We start from the raw sequence: 16,992 nt of genomic DNA, 5'->3' as shown, positions 1-16,992 counted from the left end.
CTTTTGGAACCTGACATTTATTAATAAAAAGTGGACTAGGTGCCCACTTACTGAGTATTCAGTGGGCATTACCTGAACCAGTTTCTGAGTGTGCGATTTTAGGTGTGTGGTGTCACTTCTGACGTAACTGTTTATGGTCTTGCGTATTTGTCAGCTGATTTTGACTTTTCTTCATTATGAAAAGGGAATCTTGCTTCTCCTAACTCCACATGTAAGGTTTCCATTTATGAAGCTTTTGTCAAAAAAACGTTTTTAAACAATCATTGAACGGTCCTCTTTATAAGTAACACTGTCTGGCACAGTGTTTCTCTCTATTCAGGATATTCTAATGCAGGTCTCCAAGGGGCCTTGTAGTGGGTCAGACAGGAGTCTGCTGTTTGCAAGTGATGAAAAGCCTTATTCTTCCTATACCCATAGACTTGTTTCCCACAATCGTGGTTACCCACAGTCAACTGCAGTCTGAAAATATTACATGGAAAACTCCAGAAATAAACAGTATTTTAAATAACTTTAATTCCTGTTTGGAACTTTTTTGTTTGTTTGTTTGTTTGTTTTGAGACGGGGTCTCGCTATGCAGTTCAGGCTGGTCTTGAGCTCACTTTGTAGCTCAGGCTGGACTCGAACTCCCAACGATCCTCCCACCTTAGCCTCCTGAATGCTGGGATTACAGGCATGAGCCACCATGCCCAGCTATTTTAAATGACTTTTATTAACCTGATGGTGGCACAACATGTAATCCCAGTACTTGGGAGGCTGAACCAGGGGGATCACCGTGAGTTGGAGGCCAACCTGGGCTATACAGTGAGTTCAAAGCTAGTCTGAAGAACATAATGAGGCCCTGTCTAAAAAAAAAAAAAAAACCAAAATAATCCAAAACAGTAAGTAACTTTTATTACATATATAATTATTTGTTAGTACTGCTAATATCTTACTATGCCTAATTTATAAATTTAGCTGTATCACAAGTATGCATATCTAGGAAAAACAGCGTATATTAGATTCAGTACTGTCTGTAGCCTCAATTATCCGTGGGGAATCTTGGGATGTGTCTCTGTGAGTAAGTGGGGCCTGCTGTATTCCAGCGAGTACTGATGGTGTAGTAAGGAGTGTAACAGTACTCCTGATAGCACTGTGCTGTGGACCAGGCACCGGCTTAAGCCCTTGACATAGTTGGTTGCATCCAGTCCTCACTATAAGATATGTATCATGAAGCCCCTTTTACAGATGAGAAAACTGAGATCCAGAGAGACGGACTTTTCCAGGTCTCTCAGCTACTGAGTTAATTGAAGTCTGTTTTAATCTAAAGCCTGTATTCTTAATCCAAATTTGTGCCCAGGAGTTAAACAACTGTCCACAGTTTCTAGTCCACCACTTAGCTTGTGCCAGTCACTACTACTCTGGTTCTTGAAATTCTCATCTATTAAAAGAGGAAAAGCTTGCCATGCCCTCTCTTGAGGATTAGCAAGAGGGTCAAACATAACCTGGCCACACAGCGAGGAAGTATTACTTAAGCTGATTGCTCCAGGCAAGTAAAAGACCCTCCCAGGAGGTGGTGGGAGGAGGTTTCTTGGTCACTGCCGTGACCATTGTACATGTTGGTTTAACTCACTCCAGGGGCCACACCGGGATGTGTTCCTCTTAGATTCCCATCCTAACTTCCAATCTGTCTAATAACAGACCACCTGCTACCGAGCAGCCTCGGGGTCAGTGTAGAGAATCTGCCTGGTCTGCACGCTCTCCCCTGGAGCCTGTTATCTTTGGCTGTGGAGACCTGTTTTTGGAAAAGGACGGGAGCGTCCTACTGAACAGGCAGCTTTAACCAATCCCATCTTTCCACCATGTTTGCCTGCTGGGTTTACATTTCCTCTGACACGTGTAAAGGAGTCACCCTTTCCACCAGCAGCTGGCCCACCTGGCACCTGCACCATCTTTCCCGCATTCCCAGCTTAGGCATAGACAGCTCCGATTTCTAAATCTGTATTATTTGTCTCTCGTGGCCATTGTTAATTTAACTGCCAGCAAGTTTGAGCGTTGGGTTTTGACCCACTTGCTAGGCTGGGCTGCCTCATGGAAATTCTTGCTTATGTGGACATTTTTCATTTCAGTAGCAGAATTCTTATACCCAGGGATATCTGTGCACATGTTTGGTTTTTGTGTGGCAGTGTCTGGAGTCCTTTGGTTGGCACAGTGAGGTGGGCGTGCTGTTGGTGTCTAATGGTTAGAGACAAATCACATTGCCAGACAGCCTATAGATCACAGACTCACCCCTCGTAACAAGGAATTTTCTAGTTCAGAATGTTAGTGATAGCAAGATTAAAGAACTGCCACAGACGGGGGGTAGCATGAAACTCATCTTTACTGGTGCATGTAATGGCACCACCCTGGAAGAGACCTGGATTTTCATTCTGAGTTCCTTCCTGGCCACAGGGTTACATTCTAAAGCACCATTGATTAGCTGCACAGCCTTTGGCAAAGTTCACCTTCTCGGGCCTCAGGGTTACCCATCTATAAGCAGGAATGTGAATCCTTACCTCCTGGGGACAGAAGGGTTCTTGAGCCCCTCTCAGGGCCCAGGATGTAGCAGCCTCAGTCATCAGGGCGTCCCCGAACAGAGCAGGAGACATCCCTGCTGCTGCTTTCCTGTCACTGGGGCACAGTGTGCAGTGCCCACGACTTAAAGGAGGCAAAGTTTTTTCTGAATCAGTTTATACAGGTTTTCTAGTCCATAATTGCTTGGCTCTAGGGCAGGGTGGCATGGCAGTGGACATTGGAAAGGAGAAACATGGCGTGGCTTGGTGGCAGGAAACAGACAAGGTGGCAGGAAACAGCCTTTCTGGGCCACAGCCCAGTGACCCACCCCTCCCAGCAGCCCTCAGTCCCACATCACAGTTAGCTATAATGTCCCATCCCAGGCCACACCCCTCCTGCTCCAGTCACTTCCCCAGAGCCTCACCTGGAAACGCAGGAGGCTTTAGGGGACTCCAGATGTAAACCCTAGTGCCCACCTTCAAGGGGCTGGCTTCTCCCTTGAGGAAGTGGACAGTCCGAGGCAGACCAGCCTATGATGGAGATCACATGGCACGTGATGCAAACAGAGAAACTACAGGAGGATGAGCAGTGGCGAGGACACTGCAAGAGCGCTGTGGCAGTCTTCTTTCTCAAGAGGCGTCCACTTCCCTGGGGGATTTCTGTGAGTGCTTCCCCCATCCTCACATGTAATTATGTCCAGTTATATCAGTGGCTGGTTAGGGAATCGCTCATGGAGTGTGGTCCATGCTGTTGTGAACACCTGAGTGTTTATTTCCCTGGCATGGTCCGTGGCAAGCCAGCAGCTACTCCTTTACCCCAGGGCGGCCAGCTGCTGCTCACACACCTAACTAGCACTCCCTAGGCTGTTGTGTTGTGTTGTGTTGTGTTGTGTTGTGTTGTGTTGTGTTTTCGAGATGGAGTCTCACTGTATAGTTCCGGCTGGCCTTGAACGCACTGTGTGGCCCACGCTAGCCTTGAACTCATGGTGATTCTCTTGCCTCAGCCTCCTGAATGCTGGGATTACAGGTGTGTGCCACCACTCCTGGCTCCTCTTTTAGATTCTTCCTGTCAATATCCTCCTCCCTTCTGAGAGAAAGGAAACATAAAATGTTTGTTTTAATCCAACCTAACTCCAGGTATAAATCTATAGTTTGATTGGTCATAGATCAGTCATTTGTCATCTTTCTGTGACTGATTGACAATTTTAAAAAAGAGGAAGGAGTTATTTTGGCTCAGGTCAGAGGTTTTAGTCCCTGGTTGACTGGTTCCAAAGCAGAAACACCACGACAGAGGAAAGTGCTCCCCTTGTGCTGGCCAGAATCATGGAGACCAGAAAGAGAGCCAGAGGGGAACACACGTCCTCCAAAGGTCCCAGTGACTCCCTGTCTCCAGCCTGGGGCCCCTCTTTAACAGCCCATGCGCTGTAAGCTCATCAGTGATTGGTCCAGGTGATGGGGTGATGCCCTCATAGTGCAGTCTCCTTCTGAACCCCACCCGGACCATGGGAGACTTCTGGGGAACACTTTAGATCTAATGCGTTACAGCCATCACTCCTAAAGCTGAGGAAAAGCGTTCCCGTTCTTTATCTGGGTTTTGTTTCCAGAAGGCAGGAGCTGGATCTCATCACAGCCTTCCCCCAGTGCCTGATTTGCTGGAATCGCAGGCACAGTTGCCTATTCCGGGCTCTGGAGACGACAGACAGGTCTTATGTTAGGTCCTGATTTGGGCAAATTCCTTATCCTCCCTCAGCCTCAGCTTCCTCACTGATAAAATTAAAACGCTCCCCGCTTTCAGGATGGATGGATATGAGCACTGGAGACAGAAGCGCTAAGCATAGGCAAGAGCATCAGAGACCCTCAGTGATGGTCACTGTAGTCTCTGGGGCAAGGAATCACTCAGAAACCCAAAGTGAAGAATTTCTGCGATGGAGCCCACCTGCAGTAGCGTAGTTCTCCTCTCCAGCTGCAACAAAAGAAAACCTGCAGCTCTCTGGGAAGTGCTTCAGTAAATACATGAAAATATGTACGCTCAATCTTTCTCTCTTTTTTCTTTTTCTTTCTGTTTTTTATTTTTTGTTTGTTTTTTGAGGCAAGGTCTCGCCATGTAATGCAGACTGGCCTTGAAGTCTCTGTAGCCCACACTGACTTCACGCTCACAGCCTTCTTCCTGCCTCAGCCTCCCAAGCGCTGGGATTACAGGCGTGCAACCAGCTCAGCACACCTGGCCTGCTACGTTGGAAACATGAAACTGAAATACAAGTGTAGTAGTTTTCCCGATCAGGTTGATAGTAATCTCAGTGGTGAGAGTTGGAATAAAGGGGATTATGGCAACTCAGGGAGTACATGGTTGAGCAGCCTGTTTGAAGGCCAACTGGATAGCACATAGCCCCGTGATGGTACACTCGCTCAGCACTAAAATAAAACAACACAATAATTGTAATTTAAAGGAATACTTCTTAGACGAAGGAATTCTACTCAACAGATCTGCCTCATAGAAATACAACCCAAATGCACAAAGGCTGTCATGGAAGCACCTTTGTAATAGTGAGACACTGGGAATGACCTTGGTGTCCGTGAACTGGGAGTTGACTGAATCAGTGTGCAGATGTTAGGAAAGGTTTGGGTAGATGTAGAAGAAACTTAACAGTGATTGTTTCTAGAGAGTACATGGAGGGAGGAAGGGAGGAAGGGGATTTTTACTGAATGCATTCTTCCGAATGTCTGAAATTTGTTTAAAGTTAGCATAAGTTGCTTTTCAAACTGGTGGGAGAAGTCTGAATTTGGTCAGCTTCTGAAGGAGTAGTAAATGAGAGGTTGATTCTTCGAAGTGAAAGTGGAAACCGTTTCGTTTTGAATTTTTTTCCTATGTTTTCCTTTCTCTGCTCTCTCATTCCCCACCCCGGCTCCCCTCAGAACTGCCACAGGCTTTCTGGATGACTCACCCTGCCTGTTTTGGCCTTCTCCTGACTGGCTAACTGGGTCTGACAGCGGGGGCTCTGTATTCACTTAGCCCGGGTACTGTTTATAACCGACTGTTTTTAAGAGGTCATGAGGATTTGCAAAATACCATTAGCAAGCTGTGTATTTTGTGCAACTCCTTTTTTGATCTGCTCAGGGCTGCTCCGGTGGGTTGGCGCTCATGGGGAGCCCAGGCACTGACAGATGCCAGTGCTGGTGTTGTACAGGAGCCTGTGTTGCTCTGTACACAGAATTGGCTTCCTGCTTCCTGTATCCGGTGGCTCTGGTGATGTCCTGAACCCCCTTGGAAGTTTCTTCTTAAGTTTTTCATTTATTCATTTTTCTTAGGGCATAAAAATCATAAAGTAAGGCAAAAATCATCTATAATGTTACATAGATTTAAAATAGGAGAATTTTATGGCATTTGCATCTTAGATCACATATACTTTTTCTTGCTTGGCTTTTATTTTTGTTCTTTACTTTTGGAGTTTGGTTTTGTTTTTTAAGACAGGGACTCACTATGTAGACCAGGCTGGTCTTGAACTTGCTATTGAACCCAGTCTGGCCTTGAACTCACAGTGGTCCTTTTGCCTCAGTCTCCTGAGTGCTGGGATTATAGGCATGTGCTACCACACCCAGCTCACATGTTTCTGCATAATTATATCGTGTTTATATTATATATTTTTTAATATATATTTATATATATTAATCCTGATTTTATTTTTAACTTGCACAGAAGAAATTTTCAGCATTAAATTGTCTTAGAATTGTATTAATGGCTAGACAGTCTTCCATTAAGCAGGTAATTATAGCTTCTTTAACAGTGTTCTTATATTGTCCAAGCTGGACAGAGTGGCACACACCTGTGGTCCCAGCTACTTGGGAGACTAAGACAGCAGAATCACTTGAGGTCAGGAGTTTGGGGTCCTCTAAGCAATATAATGCCTTGTTTTAAAACAAACAAAACTCCTCTAATTTCTTCAATTTTATTGTTGAACCACAAGATAATTGGAAGCTGTCTCAGTCATGCCAGTTCATATATCACAAACAAAATCAGTTCCTGTCCAAAAAGTTTATAATTTAGAGCAAGTGACCAGTAAATATAGCAGAGTGTGACCAAGGCTTTATGATGGGTGTATCAGATTGTTCTGGGAAAGGAGAAAGGGCAGCTGAGAATGGTTTGGAGTCAGGCAGCTGTAAGATTCAAGAAATACCTTTCAGAAAGAGAAGGTTTCTTGGAGGAAGCACAAAGGGTAGAGGGTGGCAGGCTGAGCAAGAGGGCTAAAGGACAGGGGCGCCTGGGTGTGGGGCAAGCTATGCTCTTAAGGGTGTAGCTGGGTCACATTTCAAGGGGCTGCCCCCTGCTGAGGAGTTGGAACTTTGCCAGGAAGGCCACAGGAAGCCGCAGTGCAGCAGGGAACACTTAAATAAGAATGTGGTTTTGGGTTTCCATGATGCCTCATTGCTTTGGCGAAGTTTCCAGTGTGTTGAAATGTCGTGAAGACTAAAGATGACACATTTACCTTCCTCCCTTCCTGGAGATTTGTCTGTCAGGAGGAAGCACTGTGGTGGCCTGTTGCAGCTACAAGGCTAGCTTCAGGACTTTAGGGTCCCTGAGTCCGCTGGGGCTGCTGCGGAACATGACTGCATCAACATACAAACATTTCCTGCCAAGGTGGTGTTTACTGAGGCCTTGGTTGGGACTTATTGAACTGACAGCCCCTCAGCTAAGCTCAGTGTAAATAGGCATTAGCCCTGTGCCTGTCAGTTGTATTAGCCATGTGGGCAGACTGGTTAAGGGTGGCTTTTCTTGGCACTAGGTGCAGTGGGCTTCCAGAGGCTCAATCAATGCTGATGAAGCTCATTCCCTGCATCCTGCCACCAGTCAGTCTTGTCTTTCCTTCATTCTTTGCAGCCCTCTCTTCTTTCCTGTGGCAAATAGATTCTTCCTTGTGATGCATTTGAGTTGCTGCAAGAAGCTCCAGCTTGTGTTGTCCCCTGAACTCATAGTCCCAGAGGAATAAAGACTCGTCTGCCTTTTCAGTCATAAACCACGTGGAGAATTTCAGGGACTCGGTGCTCAGCCGTGCACAGGTGGAATACTCCAACTGGTCAGGTCTGAGGGAGTCCACTCAAACTGTCTAAAATGGGGTAGCCCACAGTAGCAGGGTCCCTGTTCTGAGAGCCTAGGCATACTGGCCACCTACTATGTGCTGTTAACACTGGTTTCTCATCAGATCGTGTAAGTGTTTTACCTTTTACTACTACGAACTGCTCTCCTGTATCCTTTAGAGTAAGCTGCCCACTGGGAGCCAGGCGAACTCATAACTTACTGGGCTGTCTTCCTGTGGGAGTCGAGCCTGCTCTGTTCTTGTGCTGTAGTGCCCTTGGGGTCCAGGTCACACAGAATGGATGTTCCAGCACGCATGAGCAAGGAGCCCGCATCCAGTTTTCTGTAGACTCACCACAGTGACTGGTGACCATGTCCTCTCACTCTGGTGAACACGTGATTTACATTCTGTCAGCCACAGGAAGTTGCTCAAAGGATTCGCCCAGGCCTCTGCTGACCCTGTGTGGTGCTTTGTTTTTCTCATTGTCAGCGGTCCATTAGCTTCCGAAGTGAGAGCCGCCCAGACATCCTCGGCCCCCGACCCTGGTCCAGAAATGCCTCCTCTTCAAGCACAAAGCGGAGAGACAGCAAGCTGTGGAGTGAGACCTTCGATGTGTGCGTTAATCAGATGCTCACAGCCAAGGAGATCAAACGCCAGGAGGTAGGCAGGGAACCCAGGGCTGGGTGCTCGTCTGCCCCAAAGCCGTAGAGCAGGTCAGAGCCTGCAGCTTTGGTTTCCCGATCACTTCTTTGTGCCTTTACAGGAAGACGTGTGTGGAAGGAACGAAGGACCAGTAGCCAGCTGGGTGGGTGCAGCCTCCCCATAAAAAAGAAACTGATATGGATATCTGAATGTGCAGGATATTGAAACCGAGTGTCTGTTTAGAATTCTGAAGTTCACAGAAACAGGCATATTGGTGGCAACTTCTAAAATATTTAGAAATATTCCATTGATAGAACTGCAGTTTGGCTTTGTGAAAAACTCCTTTCTGAAGGGTACAAGTTTTGTGTATCAATAACCCTAAATGGCTAAATGGCTCTGGTGGCATCACTTTTTATAGTTTGCTGTATTCCAGGGTGGGCCAGGCTATTCATGTGGGCATCTTCTAATGACATCCTGGCAGCCTCTTATTTATGGAGAAGCTGACGTTGGCAAAAAAAAAAAAAAAAAAGAGTATTTGATAGTTTTCTAGATTCTGTGACTAAGCAGTTCTCTTCTAAGCCCACCTTCCAGGTTTCCTTGTACACAAGTGAAGAAAGATAGGTGCGAGATTCCTTATCACAGAACCCCAGACACATCGGTCTGGGTAGCTTTTGGTAGGCCTTAAATGGAAAGAAGACTCAAAACTTCTTTCAAGGGAAAAGTCTTGTCGCAGTGCTGTTTAAAATAGTATTAATTTAGAAAGAGGCTGCACATCTGTCATCGAAAGTGGTTTAAATACCTGAAGTGCTGTGAGCTGCAGAAACACATGCAGAAGAACTGAGCTGTAGATTTAGCTAAGGGGTGCAGAACACAGGCCACAGAGTGTGCTCCCAGAAACATAAAAAGAGTAAAGAGAGAGAGTGTGTACGTGTGTGTATCTGCCAAACCATGTGGTATTTCTGGAAGGGTATCCAAGACACAGGCAACTGTGTTGCCTCCTTGGTGACTGGAAAAAGGATACGAGATAGAGAGCTTGTACCATGTGCCCAGTTGTGCACCTTACATTTGTACCGTGTAAATGTATTATCTATTCAGTGTATAAATAAAACCTTTCAAATGTACACTTGCAAGAAAGTTCTGTGAGATACATGGCATAGTCTCAACAGTGGCTGACATGATGCTGTGAAATCATATTTGGCCTTGGCCCCACTTCCTGGCATGCAGCTCTCCATATCTTTGAAGTGATGCTTTGTGCCAGCCCTTGGTGGTATCAAGACAGGGGCTGGTCACCTGGTGAGACGAAGGCAGGTTTAGAAGAAAGAGATTTTTTTCAGCTATGCCCCCTAACTTCTGCACAATGAGGAAGATGGAAGGTTATAAATTCAATACCCTGACCAGTGATACAATCAGTCATGCCAATGTAATGGCACTTCCGTAAAAAGTTGAAAAGATAGGATTTGTGGAGCTTCTGGCTTGCTGGGTTTCTCGGAGAGTGATGCGCCTGGGCAGGGTATGGGAGCACCATGCCCCTCCTGTAGGTACCTGTTCCTCTCTTCACCTGGCATTTACAGGTATGCTTTGTAAAATTCTGCCGTTTGTGAGATAAACTATTATGCATAAGTGTTGCCATGTTTCAAATTAATACTAGTTAGCAGGATCAGTGAGTCCTAAGAGGCAGTCATGGAAAACCTATTTATAGTCAGTTGATAGAAACACAGGTAAGACGTCCTAGATCTTTGATTGGCATCTGAAAGAGGCTGATGTCTTGGGCACTAAACCCTCAACTTGTAGTCTGGTGCTGCCTCTAGGGAGATGGTGTCAGAAGTGAATTGGGACACCTATGTGATATCCGTTGCAGAACCGATGGCTTTCCTGGGGTGTAAGGAGACCTCCATAACTGGGCATCAGAATGGATCTGAGCTGTGGGAGCATAGGGGAAACTTGAGTCTGTTATTCCTGTATTCTTAGTCTTCTCTGTGTTTCTCTGTATTTTTGCAAGTGGTAACAGTATAAGTATGTAACTTATACAATGTGACCGTAAAAGCAGAAGGGATGGCAGGAAGGAAGGATGGATCCTGAGGTGAAGAAATTATTAAGGAATTATTAAGGCATGGTGAGCACAAGGGCACAGCTTGGTAAGCCACAGGGTCGAGATTTAAACCTGGTCCAGTCTGATCTATCCTATCCTGAGCCCATGGTGTATCTCCTGTGATGTGTCTATGGTTTTCTTCTCCTTGGGCCCACATTTGGTGAGCTCTAATACAACAGAGGTCAAGGAAATCTGAGGGAGATTAGCGTAAAGGCTAGTTCAGTGTCAAGAGCCAATCCATTTTCTGGTTTTGGGAAAACACTCTAGTTATGTGCGATGCCACCCATGGGGGCAGCTGAGTGCTAGTTGCACGGGACCCCATATGACATTCTTGCAGCTCCTCATGAGTCTTAATTATTTTGAAACAAAGAAGTAAAATAGAATGCCAGAGGCCATGACCTGGACTCTGCTGGGCTTTGGGAGGGGCGGCACCCCACACAGGGTCCCCCTCCACCCGCTTTGCAGTGAGCACACTGTCTGCCCTCCGGTCCTCCAGCCCCCAGCTGCGTCACCTGCCCATTCCACACATCATACTTCTAAAGGATGGTGGCTTTTATTATAGCCCAGTTAGACCGGCCTGTGTGTGTTCTCTTGCACACAACCAGTGCCTGTAACTTTCTATCATAGCTGTGGGGCTGAGACATACTTTAAAAGTGAACTAACCTCACCAGGTTTTATTTACATTGATGAAATGTTGGTTTCTCTCCACAATCCCAGCCTCAAGGCAAGTGGGTGAAAGGAATAAAGCTTTCCACCGAGGTTCATCTTCTGTTGAGTAGAAGGGAGGCAAACTGGGACAGTTCTGATAGTAATATCGCCAGGTCCATTAGTGAGAAGAGACCCTGAGTCATTGCTGAGGATTACGACTCCTAACAAGATGTGGGATTCATGGCCCAAGCTGTAATTATGTTACCTGAAATAGTTCCCTCTTGTTCAGCTTCCTCAAAGATCGGTAGCATGAAAAATGCCTTGTTGGATTAGAAATATGTGGAAGCCCTTTCTCCCATAGCTAGGAGCATATAATATAGAAAGCTTACAAAATCTTTCCTTTGGGGGCTGGGGATTTAGCTCAGCGGCATAAGCACCTGCCTTGCAAGTGTGCGGTCCTGAGTTCGATCCCTGGTACCAATCAATAAAAACGAAAAAGACAAAAAATCTTTCCTTTGCAGGTTTTAGCTAGTAGGTAGATTTGCTTCAAGTTAATTTAACTTTTTTGAAAATGTTTTTAAAGTAAATAATGATTTGGAGCCAGGTATAGTGACCCACTCCTGCAATCTCAGTATTTGGGAGGCTGAGGCAGGAGGATCACCACACATTAGAGATCAGCCTGGGCTACAAAGTGAGCTCAAGGCTACCCTGAATTACAGAGTGAGTTCCTGTCTCAAAAAACCAGAAGAAAACCAGCGTGGTGGCACTTGTGTGTAATACTAGCACTCGGGAGGCTGAGGCAGGAGGATTATTTCAAGTTAGAGACCAGCCTGGGCTACAAAGTGAACTCAGACCAGCCTGAACTGCATAGTGAGACCCTGTCTCTAAAAGACAAAAACAAAAAACCCAGAAAGACTGATTTGGAGCTTCTAGTGCTAGCATCAGTGCTCAGGGGAGAGTTCAATAAATATACCTTTTCTTGCAGGCAATCTTTGAGCTTTCCCAAGGAGAAGAAGACCTGATAGAAGACTTGAAGTTAGCAAAAAAGGTAAACTGAAATCCAGCAGTCGTTGGAGCTGCCTCATACCTTCCTTCCTTTGAGTAATTTCACAGTTTTAAGATGGTGCAAACTAAGCACTCCATTCTTTGTGACTAAGAATCAGAAACGTAGAATAACATGCAACCGCAAACCACACAGTGGGGGAGATGCTCTGCACCTGGCACTGTGAGGCTCTGGTCTGCCTGTCTGCTGCTCCTCAAGGAGGACATCATTTTCAGTCAGTCTCTATGGAGGCCTGGTTTTGTGTGTATTTTGTTCTAGAAATCTCACATGCAGGGCCTCTTTGTCCGCAGGGGACAGCAGAGCAGTATCTTAGAAATAAAGATTCTTGGATCTCAAAGAGAGATAAGGGGTGGGGTTAGACTCATTGTGTCCTGTCATAAGCAGGATCTTTCATATGGAAACTGATTTTTTGGTTGGCTGGTGGTGGCTGCAGTGGAACCTAGGAACTTAGGCGTGTTATGCCCATGCTCTACCTCTGAGCTACATCCTCAGCTGGAAACTTGTTTTTAGTCAGCGCTGTATGGGAGGAGAGGGAGAAAACCATGCCTTGCATATACACTCCTGGCAACAAACCTTTCTCCAAACCTTTTCCATTACAGTGACCTTCCATGCTTTAGAAGCTATATCTAGAATCTGCTATCTGATACTCACTGCCTCCTCAGAGAAGCAAGGTTGAAAGGGTACTTCCTGCTTTTGAAGGGTCCTTAGCCCAGCTTCCTGCTAATAGGAGGTGACACCTCTGGCATTGCTGAGATGGCTGTCAGGCTTTGCAAGGACAGAGCCAAGAAACTGAATGTTAGGGCTGGAGAAGGAGATCTGGGAGGCATTTAACTCCGGGAGACATCGTGTTAGTTATTCAAGGGCTGGTCAGAATATAAAGTGTGAAAGTTCGAGACCAGCCTGGGCTACACAGTGAGCCCAAGGCCAGCCTGGACAGTGAGACTTTGTCTCAAAAAAAACTAAATAAATAGATTAAGTGGGTGTTTCAACAAAAATTATTACAGTATGCTAGCCTGAGTTGTGAAGAGACTTATCCCATCATTCTTGCAGCTTTCTGAAGAAGTTCTAGAAGTACTTGTTCAGAATGTCTTTATGAGGTGTGATTATTTATATATATAGTGAATGCTGCTGCCAGGTGCCACCTCACTGAGAGGCAGCTCACATAAGCAGCACAGTGAAGCCCTGCCTGCCCTATTCACCAGATCTGGAACGTTCCTCTGGCTCTTCCGCAAAGTCAAGATGTTCTTCAGATGTGAGCACTTTGGACCCATTCAGCATATCGAAGCATCTCCAAAAACACAATTGAAGTCACAAAAAAGGACTTTTAGAACTGATTCAGATAAGCGCCTGCCTTGCAAGTGCATAGTCATGAGTTCGATCCCCAGTACCAAAAAAAAAAAAAAAAAAGATCTGATCAGAAAGTGACAAGAGCAAGTGTATTCTAAATTGGGGAGATATATATCTTTGCATTTTTTTGAGACAGCATCTCATAGTGTAGTATGGACTAGCCTTGGATGTGCTTAAGTAGCCCAGGCTGGCCTCAAACTCAGTGATCCTCCTGCCTTAGCCTCCTGAGTGCCAGGATTACAGGCGTGCACCACCACGCCTGGTTGCATGCATTTCATTTTCTCTGCATTTAGAAAACATCTTCCCAGTTAGCTTTCTAAAACTTTTTACAAGCAGGAACTGTATCATCTGTGTTGCATTACAGAGTCCTGGTATAACTGTATTCTTGTTGTTTATCTTTAGTAGAAAAGAATAGGATTGGCAGAGGTTTTGCCCTTTTTACCTTAAATCAAAAATAAAAGATGCCAATCACTTTTTCTTTTCCTTATTTCACATATATACTAATTGAAAAAGAGCTGGCTGGTAGCTAATTTTGAATACAGTGAAGTTTTTCAAGCTGAAGGATCTTTTTAAATTTTAAAACATTGTGTAACAGTCAAATTTACTCTACGAAGGTTTTTTTGTTGTTTTAAACCTATAATTTGTGTTCCATCCTAGATGTATGATATACTGAAATAAGAAAGCTTTGGAAAAAATCTGCTTTGGTTTATCAACAAGGGCAAAAGGCTCAGACCAGCACTGGGGTCTCCTCTCCCCTAGCCGCACCTGTCTGCGGGTTCTGCAGAGTCATGGGGGTTGGTGGAGGGAGCCAGTGTTGGGTTTGCGTTCTGTGTTTAGTTGTAAGGTACTCCCGGGAGCTAGGCGCACTCAGTAGCTGAGTCCCTCTGACATAAAATGTTTGTGTCTCTCTGTTGCCGTCTTGTGTAGGCCTATCATGATCCCATGCTGAAACTCTCCATCATGACAGAACAAGAGCTGAATCAAATTTTTGGAACACTGGACTCTCTAATTCCTCTACATGAAGGTATAATTCTGTCCTCAGGATGAGTTGGGACTTTTAGCCCTAATTAAGTTGTCCTGTAATAAATCAGTAATTATGTAATAACGTGACTCATCCAGAGCCTTCTCGTCCTGCTCATTTGACACCTAATGAAATCAGCATTCTGTTTGGTTTTGCCAGAGCTCCTCAGTCAGCTTCGAGATGTTCGGAAGCCGGATGGCTCCACGGAACATGTCGGTCCCATCCTCGTGGGCTGGGTAAGAAGAGTCCTTTGGTTTGGGCTGCAGACAGATTTCAGTTCATGTGGATAGATGGAGTTCTGTGTAGCTAGACATTCTTTATTGGCAAATGTTGGTTTCACACCAGAAAAAAAATCTAGGCTATGTTTTCAAAGCATCCAAACAAATTTTTCTTAATACAGATTTAGTATATTTAAAATAACATGACATTTTTATAATAAAATAAGTAAAAACATGACATTTTTATAAAAAGTAAAGGTAGGGTTGGGGATTTAGCTCAGCGACATAAGCACCTGCCTGGCAAGTACGAGTCAGGAGTTCGATCCCTGCTACCACAAAAAAAAGAAAGAAAAGTAAAGGTACACATGAAACTGTTACTAATTGAACATCAAATGAAATTAGATAATATTGGATTCAAGCTGTTTCTCATTATGGTTATTACTGTTTCTAATCTATTACATTGGTTTTGATACACTCTTGTTCATCATACAAAGCTTTTTAGTCTATGAAAAATCTCATAGTCAAAATGTGGTTTCATAAATAAGATAAGTACATGTTGCTAATATCCAGCAGATGTATGACCCTACATTACTCCGGAGGAGAGCTGGGTATATAATGCAATTTATCCCAAGGTAACCCATGTTTTTTCCAAATAAGAAAAAAGCTGTGACCTTGGACCAGGTGCATACACTATGGTCCTTAAAAATGCATGTGTGTTCCATGGGATGAATAATGTTTGTTGGTTTAATTCATTTTAGGCAAGGCATCCAGTCTCTGGTTTGTCATGTCCCTGCCACTCTCTCTTCCGTACATTTTGTTCTTTTTGTGAGTATTTGAGAGTTCCACCCCAGAAGACTATTTCTGTGACTTCTTCCAGGTAGAATCAGGTCTCTCATTTCCCTGTATTCTAGGAAAACAGCCAGGAGGCAACATGCCGGCTAATATTAGCGATCCTTCCTCTGCAGGGAGGGTGTCATGAAGGTTATAAATCCTACTGCTGCTATATAAATTTTCTTTCTCTGGTTATGTTTGTATTTTAACCTTCCTAACACTTCCCAGTTCCGATTGGTGGCAAGAAGTTTTAATATTGATCTCTTGAGCTTCTCCATCATTGCCTCTGTCCAGAACTTTTGACCGTTTCATGACTTAGCTAGACTTAGTTCAGGAGTCAGTTTTAGCACCGAGGCTGAAATACCCCAAGGGTATCTGCAAGACAAGTAATGTTCTAACATGAATAAATCAGAAAATGTGCCTAAATATTTCAAGAGATCATTCATCTTATACTTTTGACTTTCATTTTATTATGTAGTGATGTTGTAACTGCTTTAGCTGACAAAAACTTTCTTCCATAGAGAGCTAGCCACCTGGAATCAGAAGTATTAATGAGAAGAGGTCAGCCTCTTTCTTTTTTTTTCTCAGTCTTTCTTCAACATGTTGAGTTTGTAGCCTGCTTTTGTCAGGAGTGATAGAGGTAGTGAAACCACACTCCAGAATTAGCAGGGTGATTACTCTGTTTTTGACAAGATAGCAGTGTAGAATTACATGGTTCCCTTCATCATCATGTGTAAATTGTGACTGTGTTTAAGAAGCAAACTTGTAGGGATTTGCCTTGTTCTTAACTTTTACTGAAATGAAAATTTGTCACTTTTATGAGGAAATTGGTTCAATTTGAGGACAGCTTTTGGAGTCTGTTTCTCTGCATGCTCAAAAGAAAAGTGACCATGATAGTCCATTGCCATCTGTACCCTGCAGGCATCACAGGGGGACCTGTAACTTGAAGAGCAGCCTGAAATCAAACAGCCAGCCATTGTTACCAGACCCCCTGAGAAATGGCCCTTCTTTATCAGTCTGTGCGCTGTTAAATGTTTTCCCTCTTTTAACTGCACATGTGTCCGTGCGAGTGGGAACTGTAAACCAAGGAGTACATCTGTTTGAATTCTGGTCTTTTTAACAGAACAGAATAAACATCTTAGTGGACTTTGAATGAGGAAAGTCAGAGCCCATTTGACCCATGAAAAATTGATTTATTTCCCCTCCAAAGGAAAAAAGTGGGGAGGGGAAAAAAAAACCTTTCAACAAGTAAGCTGCCCAAATGGGGCACCAAGGCTGCTCCTTTTGACCTTAGAATGAATCAGTTACTTCCACTTTGAAGACCCTAAACAGAATTGGTTGCTTTTTTTGGGGAGCCACCCTGGTTACTGAGGATCTGTGTCCCCCTCCCAGGACCCTCTTCGAGCAAGCCTTCCCTGTCACAAAGGAACAACTTCCCAGTGGGTTATCTCGGTAATAAAATAATTTATACTCTGAGGCAGCAAATCCTCGTGTCAATTTAGATTCTAATTAAATTTTAATTCCTAAGAGAAAGTC

The 16,992-nt window shown here is 44.5% G+C and overlaps 1 protein-coding gene across 9 annotated transcripts in view; it reads left to right on the top strand.

The window, feature by feature from the left end:
- Window positions 1–16,992, top strand: part of Arhgef3 (Rho guanine nucleotide exchange factor 3) — a 277,874-nt gene that overhangs the window by 246,746 nt on the left and 14,136 nt on the right. For all 9 annotated transcript variants that reach the window (XM_063257324.1, XM_063257325.1, XM_005008261.4 and 6 more), the window contains 4 exons: window positions 8,087–8,257; window positions 11,962–12,024; window positions 14,314–14,410; window positions 14,567–14,643. In XM_063257324.1, the coding sequence (XP_063113394.1) occupies window positions 8,087–8,257; window positions 11,962–12,024; window positions 14,314–14,410; window positions 14,567–14,643 (408 nt within the window). The remainder of the gene's footprint in view (window positions 1–8,086; window positions 8,258–11,961; window positions 12,025–14,313; window positions 14,411–14,566; window positions 14,644–16,992) is intronic.

This window comes from Cavia porcellus, unplaced genomic scaffold (assembly GCF_034190915.1).
Source record: "Cavia porcellus strain 051 isolate PalLab524CR breed Dunkin Hartley unplaced genomic scaffold, mCavPor4.1 scaffold_10, whole genome shotgun sequence".
Taxonomy (NCBI): Eukaryota; Metazoa; Chordata; class Mammalia; order Rodentia; family Caviidae; genus Cavia; species Cavia porcellus.
Note: the sequence above shows the minus strand (reverse complement) of the source record. Positions and strands in the feature narration are given on the sequence as shown.